Source organism: Rattus norvegicus, chromosome 1, assembly GCF_021556685.1.
Source record: "Rattus norvegicus strain SHRSP/BbbUtx chromosome 1, alternate assembly SHRSP_T2T, whole genome shotgun sequence".
Classification (NCBI taxonomy): Eukaryota; Metazoa; Chordata; class Mammalia; order Rodentia; family Muridae; genus Rattus; species Rattus norvegicus.
Window position 1 is genome coordinate 19,304,866 of NC_141534.1, and position 15,971 is coordinate 19,320,836.

At 37.0% G+C, this 15,971-nt stretch overlaps 1 protein-coding gene across 7 annotated transcripts in view; it reads left to right on the forward strand.

The window, feature by feature from the left end:
- Positions 1 to 15,971, forward strand: part of Lama2 (laminin subunit alpha 2) — a 647,938-nt gene that overhangs the window by 396,984 nt on the left and 234,983 nt on the right. For all 7 annotated transcript variants that reach the window (XR_015627317.1, XR_015627326.1, NM_001427039.1 and 4 more), the window contains 2 exons: positions 1,069 to 1,205; positions 14,361 to 14,597. Coding sequence is in view for 5 of the 7 variants with exons in the window: in NM_001427039.1 (NP_001413968.1) it covers positions 1,069 to 1,205; positions 14,361 to 14,597 (374 nt within the window). In the remaining 2 variants the exon portion in view is untranslated. The remainder of the gene's footprint in view (positions 1 to 1,068; positions 1,206 to 14,360; positions 14,598 to 15,971) is intronic.

Below are 15,971 nucleotides of genomic sequence, written 5' to 3' on the forward strand. Positions count from 1 at the left end.
TTCCCAAACACAATTCTTACCATCTTTGAGAATATATGAGAAACAGGAAAATCATAATGTTATAATTCATTTATGTTGAGAAAAAACATGGGAATTAAAGAACAAAATTGGATAACAAGAAAATTTAGAAATAATTTTATTTTAAAAGTTTTATAATGAAACTATTTTAAATATATATAAAACTTAAATATACTATGCTATTTATGATTGCATATTGGACATAAATATTACATTTATTTGTTTTAATGAAAATCTGATATGTTATTATCAGGGAGAAAAATTTAATTTTTATAGCAAAGAAAAAATAGTAATGAACTTGAAATAAATATATGAAATCAACCACCCTAATCCCTGTTAGACAATTAGAGAGACCCTAAAAGCCTGACTCTGCCATATTAGCAGAAAACAACCTGAAGCCTCCCTTACCCTTGTTCCTCCCTTGGGGTATAGAATAAAAGTCTGATTGCCCAAAATCCTTCAGTGAGCCAAGAAGTTGACATGTTGATGCCATCTCTATGTAGTTAGGGATCTCCTGACAATAAGGCCAATATATCCAGTTTCTTCAGGATTTACAACTTTGAGACTGTAGGAAACCAGACCTTAGATGGAATCTTCTACTCCAGAGTCCCCAATCTACCCTGTAAAACCCCCAAGGTCCCTGGGCCGCAATATACAAGCATCTACTCCCTTAGAGAGACTGAAGCTCCTCATCATTTTAATTAAAGAACAATCAACATCTACAAATCAATAAAATAAATCTATGAACATGAACATATCTTATAGTATCTATATAAAAATAGTTAGGGAACTTAGTAGTATTGCATACTTTATAGAAAAAATGGAAATGCAAAAATTTGGAAATTATGAAACAAAATGGAACATTTATTGATGGAACGCTTTTGTGAGATATACTATACTATGATATAAATAGAAAGGTAGGCACCCCCCACCATGCAAGGATCCTTAAACTTAAGTAGAAAGAAGCAAACCAACTAGTTAAGAATTTGATATTTTATATTAAATTTTACCTTTTTTGACTCATCTTTGTTTTCTATTTTTCATTTGAAGCTTGTGACTGTTCTCACCTTGGCAACAATTGTAACCCAAAAACTGGTCAATGCATTTGCCCTCCCAATACAATTGGAGAAAAGTGTTCTGAGTGCCTACCTAACACTTGGGGCCACAGCATTGTCACTGGCTGTAAGGTAAGTGGGTCATAGTCTTCCAATCACTTTCTATAGAGTTTTCATTCAGCTGAGATTAGTAACTGTATATTTCAACCCAGTATCATCTCACCAAATAACAGAATTATTAAAGAGTATCTTAAATGCATAAGCCATTATTATCCATTTTACTATGACAGAGACATTTATTATATGAATTTATGGTACCTACAAAAGGAGAGGGAAAGTACAGGTGAAACCACCACTCCTGCTCACATTCCTGGCCCAAGAGGAATCTGCCTAGAAACTTCTGGACACTGGAACCTAGGAGCAGTCTGGGATAGGATCTTTCTGGTTTCTGCCTCTGGTTGAAGCTAACCCAGGGACAAAGCTTTTTGTACCCAGATCCTGCTGGGAGAAAGCTAGTCTCCATGAGGGTTGACACATAGGCTTACAGGAGGGTCAAGCCACTGTCAAAGACAGCAGGAACAGCTAAAAACAGAGATAAACAGATGGCTAGAGGCAAGGGCAAGAACCTAAGCAACAGAAACCAAGGCCACATGGCATCATCAGAACACAGTCCCCCCACCACATGAAGCCCTGGATACCCCAACACAACAGAAAAGCAAGATTTTGATATAAAATCATATCTCAAGATGACGGTAGAGGACTTTAAGAAGGACATAAATAAAACCTTTAAAGAAATACAGGACAACAGAGTAAACAGGTAGAAGCCCTTAAAAAGGAAACACAAAAATCCCTTAAAGGATTACAGGAAAACATTGCCAAACAAGTGAAAAAAACAAACAAAACTGTCCAGGATCTAAAAAATGGAAATAGACAATAAAGATTCACAAAGGGAGACCTCTCTGGAGATAGAAAATCTAGGAAAGAGATCAGGAGTCTTAGATGCAAGCATCACCAACAGAATACAGAAGACAGAATCTCAGGGGTAGAAGATATCCTAGAATACATTGACACAACTGTCAAAGAAAATGCAGAAAGTAAAAAGCTCCAAAACTAAAACATCCATGAAATAGAAAGCACAATGAGAAGATCAAACCTAAGAATAATAGATATAGAAGACAGCAAAAATTCCCAACTTAAAGGGCCAGTAAATATCTTCAAAAAATTATAGAAGAAAACTTCCCTAACCTAAAGAAAGAGATGCCCTTAAACATACAAGAAGTATGTTTAAGAACAGAACTCCAAATAGATTGGACCAGAAAAGAAATTCCTGCCATCACATAATAGTCAAAAAACCAAATGCAAAAAGAAAGAATATAATATTAAAAGCAGTAAGAGAAAAAGGTCAAGAAACATAAAGACAGACATATGAGAATTACACCAGACTTCTCTGCAAAGACTAGGAAAGCAAGAAGATCCTGGGTAGATATCATACACATCTTAAGAGAACACAAATGCCAGTCCAGGCTACTATATATCCAATTAACATAGATGGAGAAACCAAGATATTACATAAAAAAAAAACCAAAATGTACAAAGTATCTTTCCACAAATCCAGCCCTACAAAGGATAATAGATGGAAAACTCCAACACAAGGAGGGAAACCACTCCCTAGAAAAAGCAAGATAGTAATATAATTTCAACTAACCAAGAGAAGATAGCCACATAAACATAATTCAACCTCTAACAACAAACGTAACAGGAAACAACAATAATTGGCCCCTAATATCTCTCAATATCAATGGACTCAATTTCTCAATAAAAAGACATAGACTAACAAACTGGATACATAAATAGAACCCAGCATTTTGCTGCATACAGGAAACACACCTCAGTATCAAAGACAGTTACTTCCTCAGAGAAAAAGGCTGGAAAACAATTTTCCAAGCAAATGGTTCCAAGAAACAAGCTGGAGCAGCCATTCTAATATTGAGTAAAATGGAATTTCAACCAAGAGTTATCAAAAAATATAATGAAGGACACTTTAAATTCATCAAAGAAAAATTCTACCAAGATGAACTCTCCATCCTTACTATCTATGCTCCAAATGCAAGGGCACCTTCATTCATAAAAGAAACCTTATTAAAGTTCAGAGCATACATTGCAACTCACAAAATAATACTGGGAGACCTCATCCCACCACTCTCATCAATGGACAGATCATGGAAACAGAAACTAAACAGAGATACAGTGAAACTAACAGAAATAGTGAACCAAATGGTCTTTAACAAACATCTATAGAACATTTTATCCTAAAACAAAGGAATATACCTTCTTCTCAGCACCTCATGGTACCTACTCCAAAATTGACCATATAATCAGTCCAAAAACGGGCCTCAACAGATACAAAAAGATTGAAATAATCCCATATATTGTATCAGATCACCATGAACTAAGGCTGGTCTTCAATAACAACATAAACAACAGAAATCTCACATAGACATGGAAGCTGAAAAACACTTTACTCAATGATAACCTGGTCAAAAAGAAATAAAGAAATAAACTAAGACTTTTTAGAATTTAATAAAAATGAAGGCACAACATACCCAAACTTATGGAACATAATGAAAGCAATGCTAAGAGGAAAACTCATAGCTCTGAGTACCTCCAAAAAGAAACTGGAGAGAGCATACATTAGCAGTTTGGCAGCACATCTGAAAGCTCTAGAACAAAAAGAAGCAAATATACTCAAGAGGAGTAGACTGCAAGAAATAATCAAACTCAGGGCAGAAATCAACCAAGTAGAAACAAAAAGAACTATACAAAGAATCAACAAAACCAGGAGCTGGTTCTTTGATAAAATCAACAAGATAAATAAACTCTTACCCAGGCTAACCACAGGGCACAGAGACAGTATCCAAATTATCAAAATCATAAAGGAAAAAGGAGACACAAAACAGAATCTGAACATTTAAAAAAATCATCAGATACTACTACAAAAGCCTATACTCAAGGAAACTGGAAAATGCGAATGAAATGGACAATTTTCTAGACAAATACCAAAGTTAAATCAGGATCAGATAAACCATCTAAACCATCCCATAACTCCTAAAGAAATAAAAGCAGTCAATAAAAGTCATCCAACCAAAAAAAATGCCCAGGGCAAGATGGTTTTAGTGCAGAATTCTATCAAACCTTCAGAGAAGACCTAATACCAATACTGTCCCAATTATTCCACAAAATAGAAACAGGAGTAACACTACCCAATTCCTTCTATGAAGCCACACTTACACTTTTACCTAAATCATACAAAGACCCAACAAAGAAAGAGAATGTCAGACCAATTTCCCTTATGAATATCAATGTAAAATATACGCAATAAAATTTTTACAAACTGAATCCAAGAGCACATCAAAATGATCATTCATCATGATCATAGGTTTCTTCCCAGGGGTGCAGGGATGGTTCAATATATGGAAATCCATCAACATAATCCACTATATAAAAAAACTCAAAGAAAAAACCCACATGATCATCCACTGGATGCTGAGAAAGCATTTGACAAAATTTAATACCCCTTCATGATAAAAGATCTGGAAAGATCAGGAATTCAAGGCCCATACCTAAACATAGTAAAAGCCATATACAGCAGATCAGTAGCTAACATCAAACTAAATGGAGAGAAACTTGAAGCAATCCCACTAAAATCAGGGACTAGACAAGGCTGCCCACTCTCTCCCTACTTATTCAATATAGTGCTTGAAGTCCTAGCCAGAGTAATCAGACAACGAAAGGAGGTCAGAGGGATACAAATTGGAAAGAAGTCAAAATACCACTATTTTCAGATGATATGATAGTATACTTAAGTGACCCCAAAAATTCTACCAGAGAACCCCTGCTACTGATAAACAACTTTAGCAATGTGGCTGGATATAAAATTAGCTCAAATCAGTAGCCTTCTTCTACTCAAAGGATAAATAGCCTGAGAAAGAAATTAAGGAAATGACACCCTCCACAATAGTCACAAATAACATAAAATACCTCAGTGTGACTCTAACCAAGCAAGTGAAAGATCTATATGACAAGAACTTCAAGTCTCTGAAGAAAGAAATTGAAGGTCTCAGAGAATGGAAGAATCTCCCATGCTTTTGGAATGCCAGGATGAATATTGTAAAAACAGCCGCTTGTCAAAAGCAATCTACACATTCTATGGAATCCCCATCAAAATTCCAACTCAATTTTTCATAGATTTTAAAAAGAAAAATTTGCAAATTCATTTGGAATAAAAAAACAGGATAGCAAAAACTATTTTCAACAATAGAAGATCTTCTGGGGGAATCACCATCCCTGACCTCAAGCTGTATTACCAAGCAGTAGTGATAAAAACTGTATGGTATTGGTACAGAGACAGGCAGGTAGATCAATGGAATAGAATTGAAGACCCAGAAATGAACCTATATGTTACTGTAAAATTATAAAAAGTTGTCTTTTACCCCCTCTAAATCTGGCACCTCGGTGCACAAAGATATCTGCTAGATACCTTGCAAGAAACGCACATCCCAACTCCCTTGCGTCCCAGTGTCTCGAGCCGCCACACACTTCCTTATACTTAAATCTGCACATGAAAGAACACACAACACAATAACCTCTGATCCAATTGATAAGATATAATTGCCCACCTAAACATAAAAAACCCTGTACACATCCATCCCTTAAGAACATTCATAACAACCTGTAAAGGTACAGCATGGAATCTTAACATCAAGCTCCATGTTCTCTCCCAGTGGTTTCTCTGCCATTACTTTCAGTCTCCCCCGCTTTTCACTCAAGTCTCTTGCTCCTCTCTCAAACTTGTCTACCACTCATCCTTCATTCTCATCCAATGACAGGCCTCATTCTAACTTGTACCTGCCTCAGGTGTAAGTCGTATGACATCTTACACCTACATACCTGTGGTCACTTGATCTTTGACAAAAGAGCTAAAACTATCCAATGGAAAAAGGACAGCATTTTCAACAAATGGTGCTGGTTCAACTGGAGGTCAGCATGTAGAAGAATGCAAATTGACTCATTCTTATATCCTTGTAAAAAGCTTGAAGTACACGTGGATCAAGGACCTCCATATCAAACCAGATATACTCTAATAGATAAAAAATTAGGGAAGAGCCTCGAGCACATGGGCACTGGGGAAAATTTCCTGAACAAAATACAAATGGCTCATGCTCTAAGATCAAGAATTGACAAATGGGACCTCATAAAATCGCAAAGCTTCTGTAGGGTGGAGGACACTGTGATCAGGACAAAATGGCAACCAACAGTTTGGGAAAAGATCTTTACCAATCCTATATCTAATAGAGGGCTAATATCCAACATATACAAAGAACTCAAGAAGTTAAACTCCAGAGAAACAAATTACCCTATTAAAAATGGGGTACATGGCTAAACAAATAATTCTCAACTGAAAATTACCAAATGGCTGGAAAATACCTAAAGAAATGTTCAACATCCTTGGTCATCAGGGAAATGCAAATAAAAACAACTATGAGATTCCACTTCACACCAGTCAGAATGGCTAAGATAAAATTCTCAGGTAACAACAGATACTGGCAAGGATGTGGAAAAGGAGGAACTCTCCTCTATTGTTGGTGGTATGGGAAGCTGGTACAACCACTCTGGAAATTAGTCTGGAGGTTCCTCAGAAAATTGGACATAGTACTACCTGAGGACCCAGCTATACTACTCCTGTGCATATACACAAAAGATGTTCCAATATATAACAAGGACACATGCTCCACTATGTTCATAGCAGCCTTATTTATAATAGCCAGAAGCTGGAAAGAACCCAAATGCCCTTCAGGGGAATAGATACAGAAAATGCAGTACATCTACACAATGGATTTCTTCTCAGCTATCAAAAACAATGACTTCATGAAATTCATAGGCAAATGGATGGAACTTGAAAATATCATGCTGTGTGAGTTAAAAAAATGCAAAATCACACACACACACACACACACACACACACAAAGACATACATGCTATGCACTCTCAGATAAGTGAATATTAGCCCAAAAGCTCAAATTACCCAAAATAATATTCACAGACCACATGAAGCTCAAGAAGAAGGAAGACCAAAGTATAGATTCTTCAGTCCTTCTTAGAAGGGGAAACAAAAACATTTATAGGCAGAAATATGGAGACAAAGTTTGGAGCAGAGACAGAAGGAAAGGCCATCCAGAGATTGCACCGCCTGGGGAACCAGCCTATATACATATAGCCACCAAACCCAGACAATAGTGCTGATTCCAAGAAGTGCATGCTGACAGGAGCTGTCTCCTGAGAGGCTCTGCCAATGCATGACAAATACAGAAGTGGATGCTAGCAGCAAACCACTGAACTGTGAACAGGCCCAATCAGAGGAGTTAAAGGAGTGAAGGAGCTGAAGGGGCTTGCAACCTCAAGAGAACAACAATATCTACCAACAAGACCTCCTTGGGACTAAACCACCAGCTAAAGAGTACACATGGACAGACCCATGGCTCCAGCTGCATATGTAGCAGAGGATGGTCTTGTTGGGTACCAATAGGAGGAAAAGCCTTGGTCTTGCCAAGGCTGGACCCCTCAGTGCAGGGGAATGTCAAGGCGAGGAGGTGGGAAGGGGTGGGCTTATGGGTGATGGAACACTCTCATAGAAGCAATGGAAGGGGGATGGGACAGGAGAGTTTTTAAAGGGAAACCAAGCAAGGAGATAACATTTGAAATGTAAATAAATTTTTTAAAAATCCAATGAAAAAAAGAAGGGAAAAGGCAATAAATATATAATAAAACCTCAAAAAACTATCCCATTCATAGACATAATAAAATACAACTGTAAAATTAGAGACTAAAACATTAATTTCTAAAAATGCTGTTAAAATGTACCAAATTGGGGGTTGGGGATTTAGCTCAGTGGTAGAGCGCTTGTCTACCAAGCGCAAGGCCCTGGGTTCGGTCCCCAGCTCTGAAAAAAAAAGAAAAAAAATGTACCAAATTATCTTGCTTTCCATTTTTAAGAGGTGATTAAAAGGAATATGAAGAGCCAAATAAACTATATTGAGCTTGCAAATATTCCCACTTTTTCCCTGTGGACAGACTATCGAAAGTGTTATAACCAGATTTGCTTAGCATCCATGAGCCGTGAGACTGCTATAGAAATATTCATGAAAGATGCCATGGCAGGACCCTGTGGCTTCAATGACATTGTGGTATGGGCTTCAGTGTAGACACCTGAATCTTATTGAACCCTCTACTTTCCAGGCAACAAGGAAAAGGCTTAAGGACAACTTCTTGGCTCTAGTCTGGACAGGTTAGGAGAGGACACACACACACACACGTATGAATCATAGGAATCACGATGACATCTATATTTTGCTTTTTCTAGCCTTGAGAAAAGAGAACTTGATTATCCTTTTGTTCCTTAGGGTTATGCTTTTGTAGTTTATCTCTCATATTGCATACACCCAAAGTTTGTTCTATTTAGTTGCTTAATAATAATAAATTGTATATGCTACTGTAATTTGTTAATTTGTTTATATTGATAGGCAGTTTGGAGCATACATTAGTAACTTTGCTATGAACATTAGCGTGGGAGTTAGCAGTCTATTCATAAACCACAAATTTCTAATTTCTCTTAAAGAATACTCCACACCTTTGCCAATACAGACAATTCTATTTATTCTATTTTTATTTGAATTATTTAGTTGGTTGTGTATTCCTATTTTTCTCCTTTGCGATTCTTTAGGCCAAACAATGGTGGGAATCAGGTTGCTTATTTAATCAGTTATTTGCCATTTGTGTACATTCTTTTAAGAAGTTGATCCCAGTCTTTGTCTCACTTTTCTTCTGAGAACATTTTCCATTAAAATTAATTATACGAGTTTTGTGTATTCTAAATATCTGTTCTTTAACACACACATGAAATGAACACGTGTAAACCAAGAATGTAACTAGCCTTCTACTTAGTATCTTAATCCAATTCTTATATGTATGAACAAGTTTGTATCATTTCTTTTCTAGATCCTGTTTCTTATGTTTTTCCTTGGAACAATTTGTTTGCCTAAACCTATAGATTTCTTTTTTTGTGTGTATGTTTTCTTGTAAAAATTTTATCTCTTAAATTTAGATTCACATTACACATTTACTATAAATTTTTATCTAGTGTGAGGAAATTAAATTTATTCTTTTATGTCTAATTTTTCCAACAGCATTTGTTGAAAAGACTCCCTTCCTATTGAATCAGCTTGCTTCCTTTACCAGAGTATCTGGTCTCATGTTCATGGTTTTGAGACTTTTCTATTTCCTTATTTAACTTTATGAATATTACAGTGACTTAATTACTATTGTTTTATAGCAAGGAATGGATCATATAAACCCTCCAGCTATATTTCTCATTCCCAGCATTTCCTGGGTCTTTAGATAAAATGTATGGTAGGTTTTGTTGGATTCCTTTAAAGAGTGTTGGAATTTACCCAACACTGTTCATTTGCTGATCATTTGACCCTTAGGAGTCTTGCTTATATATTTTCATGGGAAGGTGCTACAAAGCCTAGTGCAACTGATAACCCTTCTGAACCAAAGCATTGTTCAGTTTCTCCCAAGTTATAGTCAGAACTATTGAACAGTTTAAGGTTTCTATGAGGTCTAAAAGTGTTTCCTCCTAGATATCTTCAGTGCTTCACTTTCTCCCAGCATGGTTTCATTTCTTCCCTGTGCACATCTGCATCAACCCCAGCCCCACACATTCTTTTGCATATCTCTAGAGTTCTCAGTATAGAACTCCCATTCTGAGCACATTATGCTTGCTCTGTAAATTTTAGCTTCTTCAGATTTTCAAAACAAGTACCATTTGTCTCTCAGATCAGCTGTTTGCTGGGCCTTTTCTTGGCCTGCTTTCTTTCTAGAGGTATAGCCTAGAAGGTGCCTCTATTCACAGTCTCATTTCCTTCTCTTTTCTCAGAAATATCAGTTCTTTGCCTTATTATCAAGTATCTAAATGCATTTTTCTTGTGTTTTGCTATTATAGTTTAATGGCTTAAACACAGAATTAGTTTCCAAAAATAATTAGGGGTGTGTGAGTGTGTGTGTGTGTGTGTGTGTGTGTGTGTGTGTGTGTGTGAAATATAAAAGGTTCAGGGACGATCTGAACTATCTACTGGGTTTGAAGCATTAGATAAGGACCAATCAGTCACACGGAGTGTGGGAAGAAAGAAGTATGACCACAAACTATGGTCTTTCAAGCACCCTGGCAATATCTTCTAGACCGGTGAACTATATTCTCAATGGAGTATTCTCAATGGAGTAGATATAAAGTATCTTTTCATGATAAGAGGAATAAATTCATGATTCCCTCCCCCACCTCTAAGGAAGGAGATATGGGCAGTCAATGGATTCTTGGGGAGGAAGGGTCAGCTTTATTAAGGTACAACTCCTCATAAGCTGTCCATGCCCTGGCAGCTGGCCCATACTAGAAGGATATTGTCAGCACAAATTAGAGCTGATGGGTTATTTTAAAAACCTAAAAGGAGAACACACAGTAAGTAGTAGGTCTGGAAAGTGTTAGCAGAAAGAGGATTGAGAGTGAATTTGATAAAAATACATTTTTCAAAATTCTCCAAGAATTCATAAAAATTTAATGCAAGGTGAACACTGGCCTAGAATACCCTGACCTCAAAAAGAATTACAGTACTGATAAGTGTTTAAGGAAGTTAAGACATCTGGCTTCAATATATGACTTGGCATCATAAACAGTGAACAGAACACTCATTTTCTTACTTCTCATGGTATTATTAAGTTTGAAATTCTATAGTACTAAATTTTTGAAAAATGATACCTTTTCTCAATTAATTTGAAAGTTTTTGTTGAGTGCAAACAGTGGTCTAAGTTTCTAAGTGATTTTTTTAAAGTCAAACTCAAGTGTCTACTCAGTCACTTGGGACTGTTTAAAAAAATACTCATGAGAAGAATGCATATGAACAAATACTAATAATAAAATTCTTAAAATTAAAGCTGATTCTTTAGAGTCAGTATATAAATCAAGCAGAGATGTGCTTTCATGTCCTTCAAAGTTATTTTGGGATATTCTTTACTAGTCACTGAATAAACATTACTTTGATTGAAGTCTCAATTGAATTTTATTATATTGAACTATTGTTTAAAAAAATCTAAATTTTTGAGTGAGTATATATTTTTCTATTAGGAGGACTTATAAAAACCCATGTGGCTATTAGAAATTACTTATGAGCATGCATTCTACTCAGGTGACTATAGTTCAAAACGACATTGATTTGAGATTTAGAGACTTTTGTGCTTTTTTGCCACCAAGAATTGCTCCATGCAGAGGTGTGAGCATGCACATCATTTGAGCTGCCTTCGTACGAGAATATCCATCCTGCCATCATTTAGTCATAGAGGAAAGGAGAATCAATCCTCTGTGGCTAATCAAGTCTTACATCTAATTTTAATTTAAGTTTGATATTGGGTATAGTGCTATCTAATCATACACTTGACTGTCTCAGTTATTCCCACAGTAACTTCTCAAATAAACTTCCTGATTTGGACCCGCACCAAGGTCTACTTGTACTGTCAGCAACATTTCAAGAACTAGTTACTTGATTTTACACAGCAAAGTGGTTAGAAAACATTTCATATTTTTGTTATCTAAACATAAGGATGTTCTGTGGAACTTTTTTAATATCTACCCCATGATGGTAGTTTCCATGACATGTCATTATTTTTTTTCTGGTTATTTTAAGCAAGACTATACATACTAAGTAAAATGGGCCAAATTTTTTCTGTGAATAACTAAATCATTTTAATTTTGAAAGTTCATTGTACATCTGATGTTCTTTAACAGTGAGTTATGTGAGAGTCTTTGTATTAATCAGTGTTCTCTTACAAGACATAGCTTGTAGTATGAATAGAAATACATATTTACATTAAAAGGGGACTTCTTAGGTTAGCTTATAGGATTTGGTCCAGCTAGTCCAAACAATGGTTGCATCACAAGGAAAAACAGAGAATCCTGTATTTACTCTGTCCATGAGGCCAGTCACTCAGCAGTCTCACTCTGGTCCTGGAGTCCTGAACAGTTCCTGGAGAGCTGCTTGTCTTCAGTCTACATTGGAATGCCCACAAACCTGGCTTTAATGACAGCAAAGAAATGACTCAGCCACAGGAGAGTTGGATTTGCCATAAAGACGGAGTTACAAACAGGCAAATAGTGAAGTTTCCTTCTTCTGTGAGACTTTAGGTGGACTGCCCCAAGGTACAGTCCAGATTTAAGGTGGGCCTTCTTGTTTTAAATAATCTAATAAAATCGCTCACAGGAAAGCCCAGAGCTTGGGTTTTATTTGATTCAAGATGTAATATAGTTGACAAGCAAGATGAGGCGCCAGAGCCAACCCAGTGGTTTATTCTCTGTGTTGGAAACTGTTTGTTAGAAGGCTCCTTCTTGCCTCCTCTCTCCCTCCAGGAACATAGTACTCTGTTGAGTTGGAAGCTCATTCCTAGCTTTACTATTGGGCAGTCTTGAGTGTCCCTACATCCTTCTTCAAAATTAGGAAAAGGTGCATCTGGCTTTCTCTCTTACTTTCTCACTAATCTGTACGTTCCTGAAGAACATGCTCATTCAGATCTCTGTCCTGCCACCTAACTGTGACTGGGCAAGTGTGAAAACCTCTTACAACTTCTTTCTCATTTTCTGTGAAATATAACAAAAATGACTCCCTTGGATATTCATGACCTCCTCACAGCATCTCTATGAGTTGGGCACTGTGTCATTTCTTGAGCATAGGAAAACCTGACGCATCAGGAGCTGAAGTAACCTGACTCAGGCTGTATGGCTAATAAGTGGTTGATGTAAGTGAAGCACAGGTCTGGACACATAATTTTGCCACTGTACAAGTGTTAGCTATCACACGGCAATAAAGTTCTGCTGCTTACTGAACTCATGTAGAAGTAAAACAAAATGTTTAGCGTGTGGGACTGAAAGTGTGAAAATGTTCATACAGTTCCAGGCACATGATGGATTCTCAAGTTCTCAATAGCTTATTTATATTTCAATTTCAATTAAATTTAATTACTAAATTTAATTCCTCCCATATTCAGGAGGAAGGAATACAATATAGAAATGGGTTGTTTGTTTTGGTTTTGTCTGAATTTTTTTGACCCATACAGTACCTTTTGTTCCTTTTTATTGTTATGTTTAATGTAATTAAATAAATGGAAAGGGAAAGACAGCCTGTCCACCCCTACAAAAAAAAAAGAGAGAGAGAGAGAGAAAAGAAAAAGGAAAAAGGAAAAAGGAAAGAATCCATATTTGTAATATAATAATAACCATAGTGCATATTGGTAGTATAAAATAACTTTTTAAGGATTGTTTTTAAGTGTGTGTGTCTGTGTGTGTGTGTATGTGTGTGTGTGCGTGCGTGTGTGTGTTGTATGTGTGTGTGTGTGCGTGTGTGTGTGTGTGTGTGTGTGTGTGTGTGTGTGTGTGTGTATGCCTGCAGACAGGCACACATGCACCATAGCATGAACGTGGAGTCAGCTCTCTTCTCACCTTGTAGGATTAGATCATTTGGCTTGTACACTAGCATAGCACTACTCTCTACCCCTGAGCCATCTCATTAGCCCTCAAAACTCTGCAGGGCAATTCTTCTCTCAGCCTCTTCACTGCATAGCAATGAAGAGACAGGAAAATAGTTTGTTAACAGAACTGAGGCCATAGTTAGTATGCATGGTGCTTGCCACACATGAAGCCCTACCCTTGATCCCCCAAACCCACAAAGACAGGTTGTCAGGTGCGTCCTCAGGCCCCTGTAATAAACAGTATCTCAAAAAATGAGATGGGTAGTCCTTGAAGAAGGACCCTTGAGGCCAGCCTCTGCCACATGCACCTACAGGAACATGTGCATACAAACTTATAAGCACATGTGCACACATACATACACACACATTGGTGCACACCTCAAATAAACAATATAATTAAAATAACTTATATTAAAACAAAACAACAAATCAAAGCCTATGTTTTCTTTCTTATCACATAGCATTGTGATTTCTAGATTATCACCCATTTTTCTAAATGCAGGAAGCTTTTTAATGCTATGTTCACTAATTTCTCCCAAAGAACTAAATTTCGACGTTATGAAGGATTCAAGAGATATGTGCATAATGGGATTGAAATGTTAGGATTAAAACTTTAAGAAGTTTTCTATGCAGTTAAGTCAGCAGTTGTTTTTCTCCCTTCCACAGGTTTGTAACTGCAGCACAGTGGGGTCCTTGTCTTCACAATGCAACATAAACACAGGCCAGTGCAGCTGTCATCCAAAATTCTCTGGTATGAAATGCTCAGAGTGCAACCGAGGTCACTGGAACTATCCTCTCTGCAGTCTCTGTGACTGCTTTCTTCCAGGGACAGATGCCACGACTTGTGATTCAGAGACTAGGAAATGCTCCTGTAGCGATCAAACCGGACAGTGCACCTGTAAGGTATGAATGACTGAGCTGCTCCAAGAAAAGGCACCATTCGCTAGACGTTCTGTCACTTGGTTTTACTTTCATATTATTATTATTATTATTATTATTATTATTATTATTATTATATAATTTTTTCTTACATTTCAAATGTTATCCTCTTTCCCGGTTTCCTGTCCCTAAACCCCCTATCCCATTCCTCCTCCCCCTTCTTGTATGAGGGTGTTCTCCCACCCAACCACCCACACCCTCCTGCTTCCCGCACTGACTGTCTAGTCTAGTCCTGGCAGCCTTGCTTAGTCCCTGATTAGTGGGATCAAGTTTCTCTCCATTTAGTTTGATGTTGCTTTGGCATAGGCCTTTAATTCCTGATCTTGCCCAATTCCTTCTATAAAACCACAATTACGCTTATACCTAAACCACACAAAGACCCAACAAAGAAAGAGAACTTCAAGACCAATTTCCCTTATAAATATCAATGCAAAAATACTCAATAAAATTCTCGCAAACTGAATCCAAGAATACATCAAAACGATCATCCACCATGATCAAGTAAGCTTCATCCCAGGGATGTAGGGATGGTTCAATATATGGAAATCCATCAATGTAATCCACTATGTAAACAAACTGAAAGAAAAAAAAAAAACACATGATCTTCTCATAGATGCTGAGAAAGCATTTGACAAAATTCAGCACTCCTTCATGCTAAAGTCTTGGTTTTACTTTCATTCACTGTTTTCTGTTCTTGCCTCATTAAGCAATGCAAACAAACCTTCATGTCCAGATACAGGTTTCCTTGACGTGTGCTCATTGGCATACAGATGCCACTTTTCAAGAACTACTTTCAACCCAAATGCAACCTTGTCTCTGGTCAGTACACAGGGTATAGGTTCCACAGCGACTGAAGTTGTTTTGCTTCTGTGTTCTTGCTTAAAGAAATGTCTGCAGAGTGGGCAGTGGGGTCTTTCAGGCACAGGCAGAGAAAAGCCACAGATGATAACCAAGCTCATCACAACCCCTTTCTCCCGCTGTTAGTTGATAGGCACTGCACACTGAAGCATATTTATTCCTATGTAAATCCAGTAAAATTTCATTACATGTGAACACTGACATTACAAACAGTGGGTAAGGATGTGAAAATTTCAGCCCTCATTAAAACTGTTAAATGGTGGAGAAAAGCAGCCAATTAAAATGGGTTTTTAATCCTTTATATATTCCTGAAGAAAAAAAAATCAATCCCAGGATAAATGTGGTTAAAACAGTGTCACAGATAGTTTTTCAAGACAAGGTCTATGCCAAGGAAGCCAGTGAAAACAGTCGACAGAAACCTGGGGAGTAAACAAGCCATGGTGAATATGACCTTGACTTTAAGAAAATAGCCTCTATGTG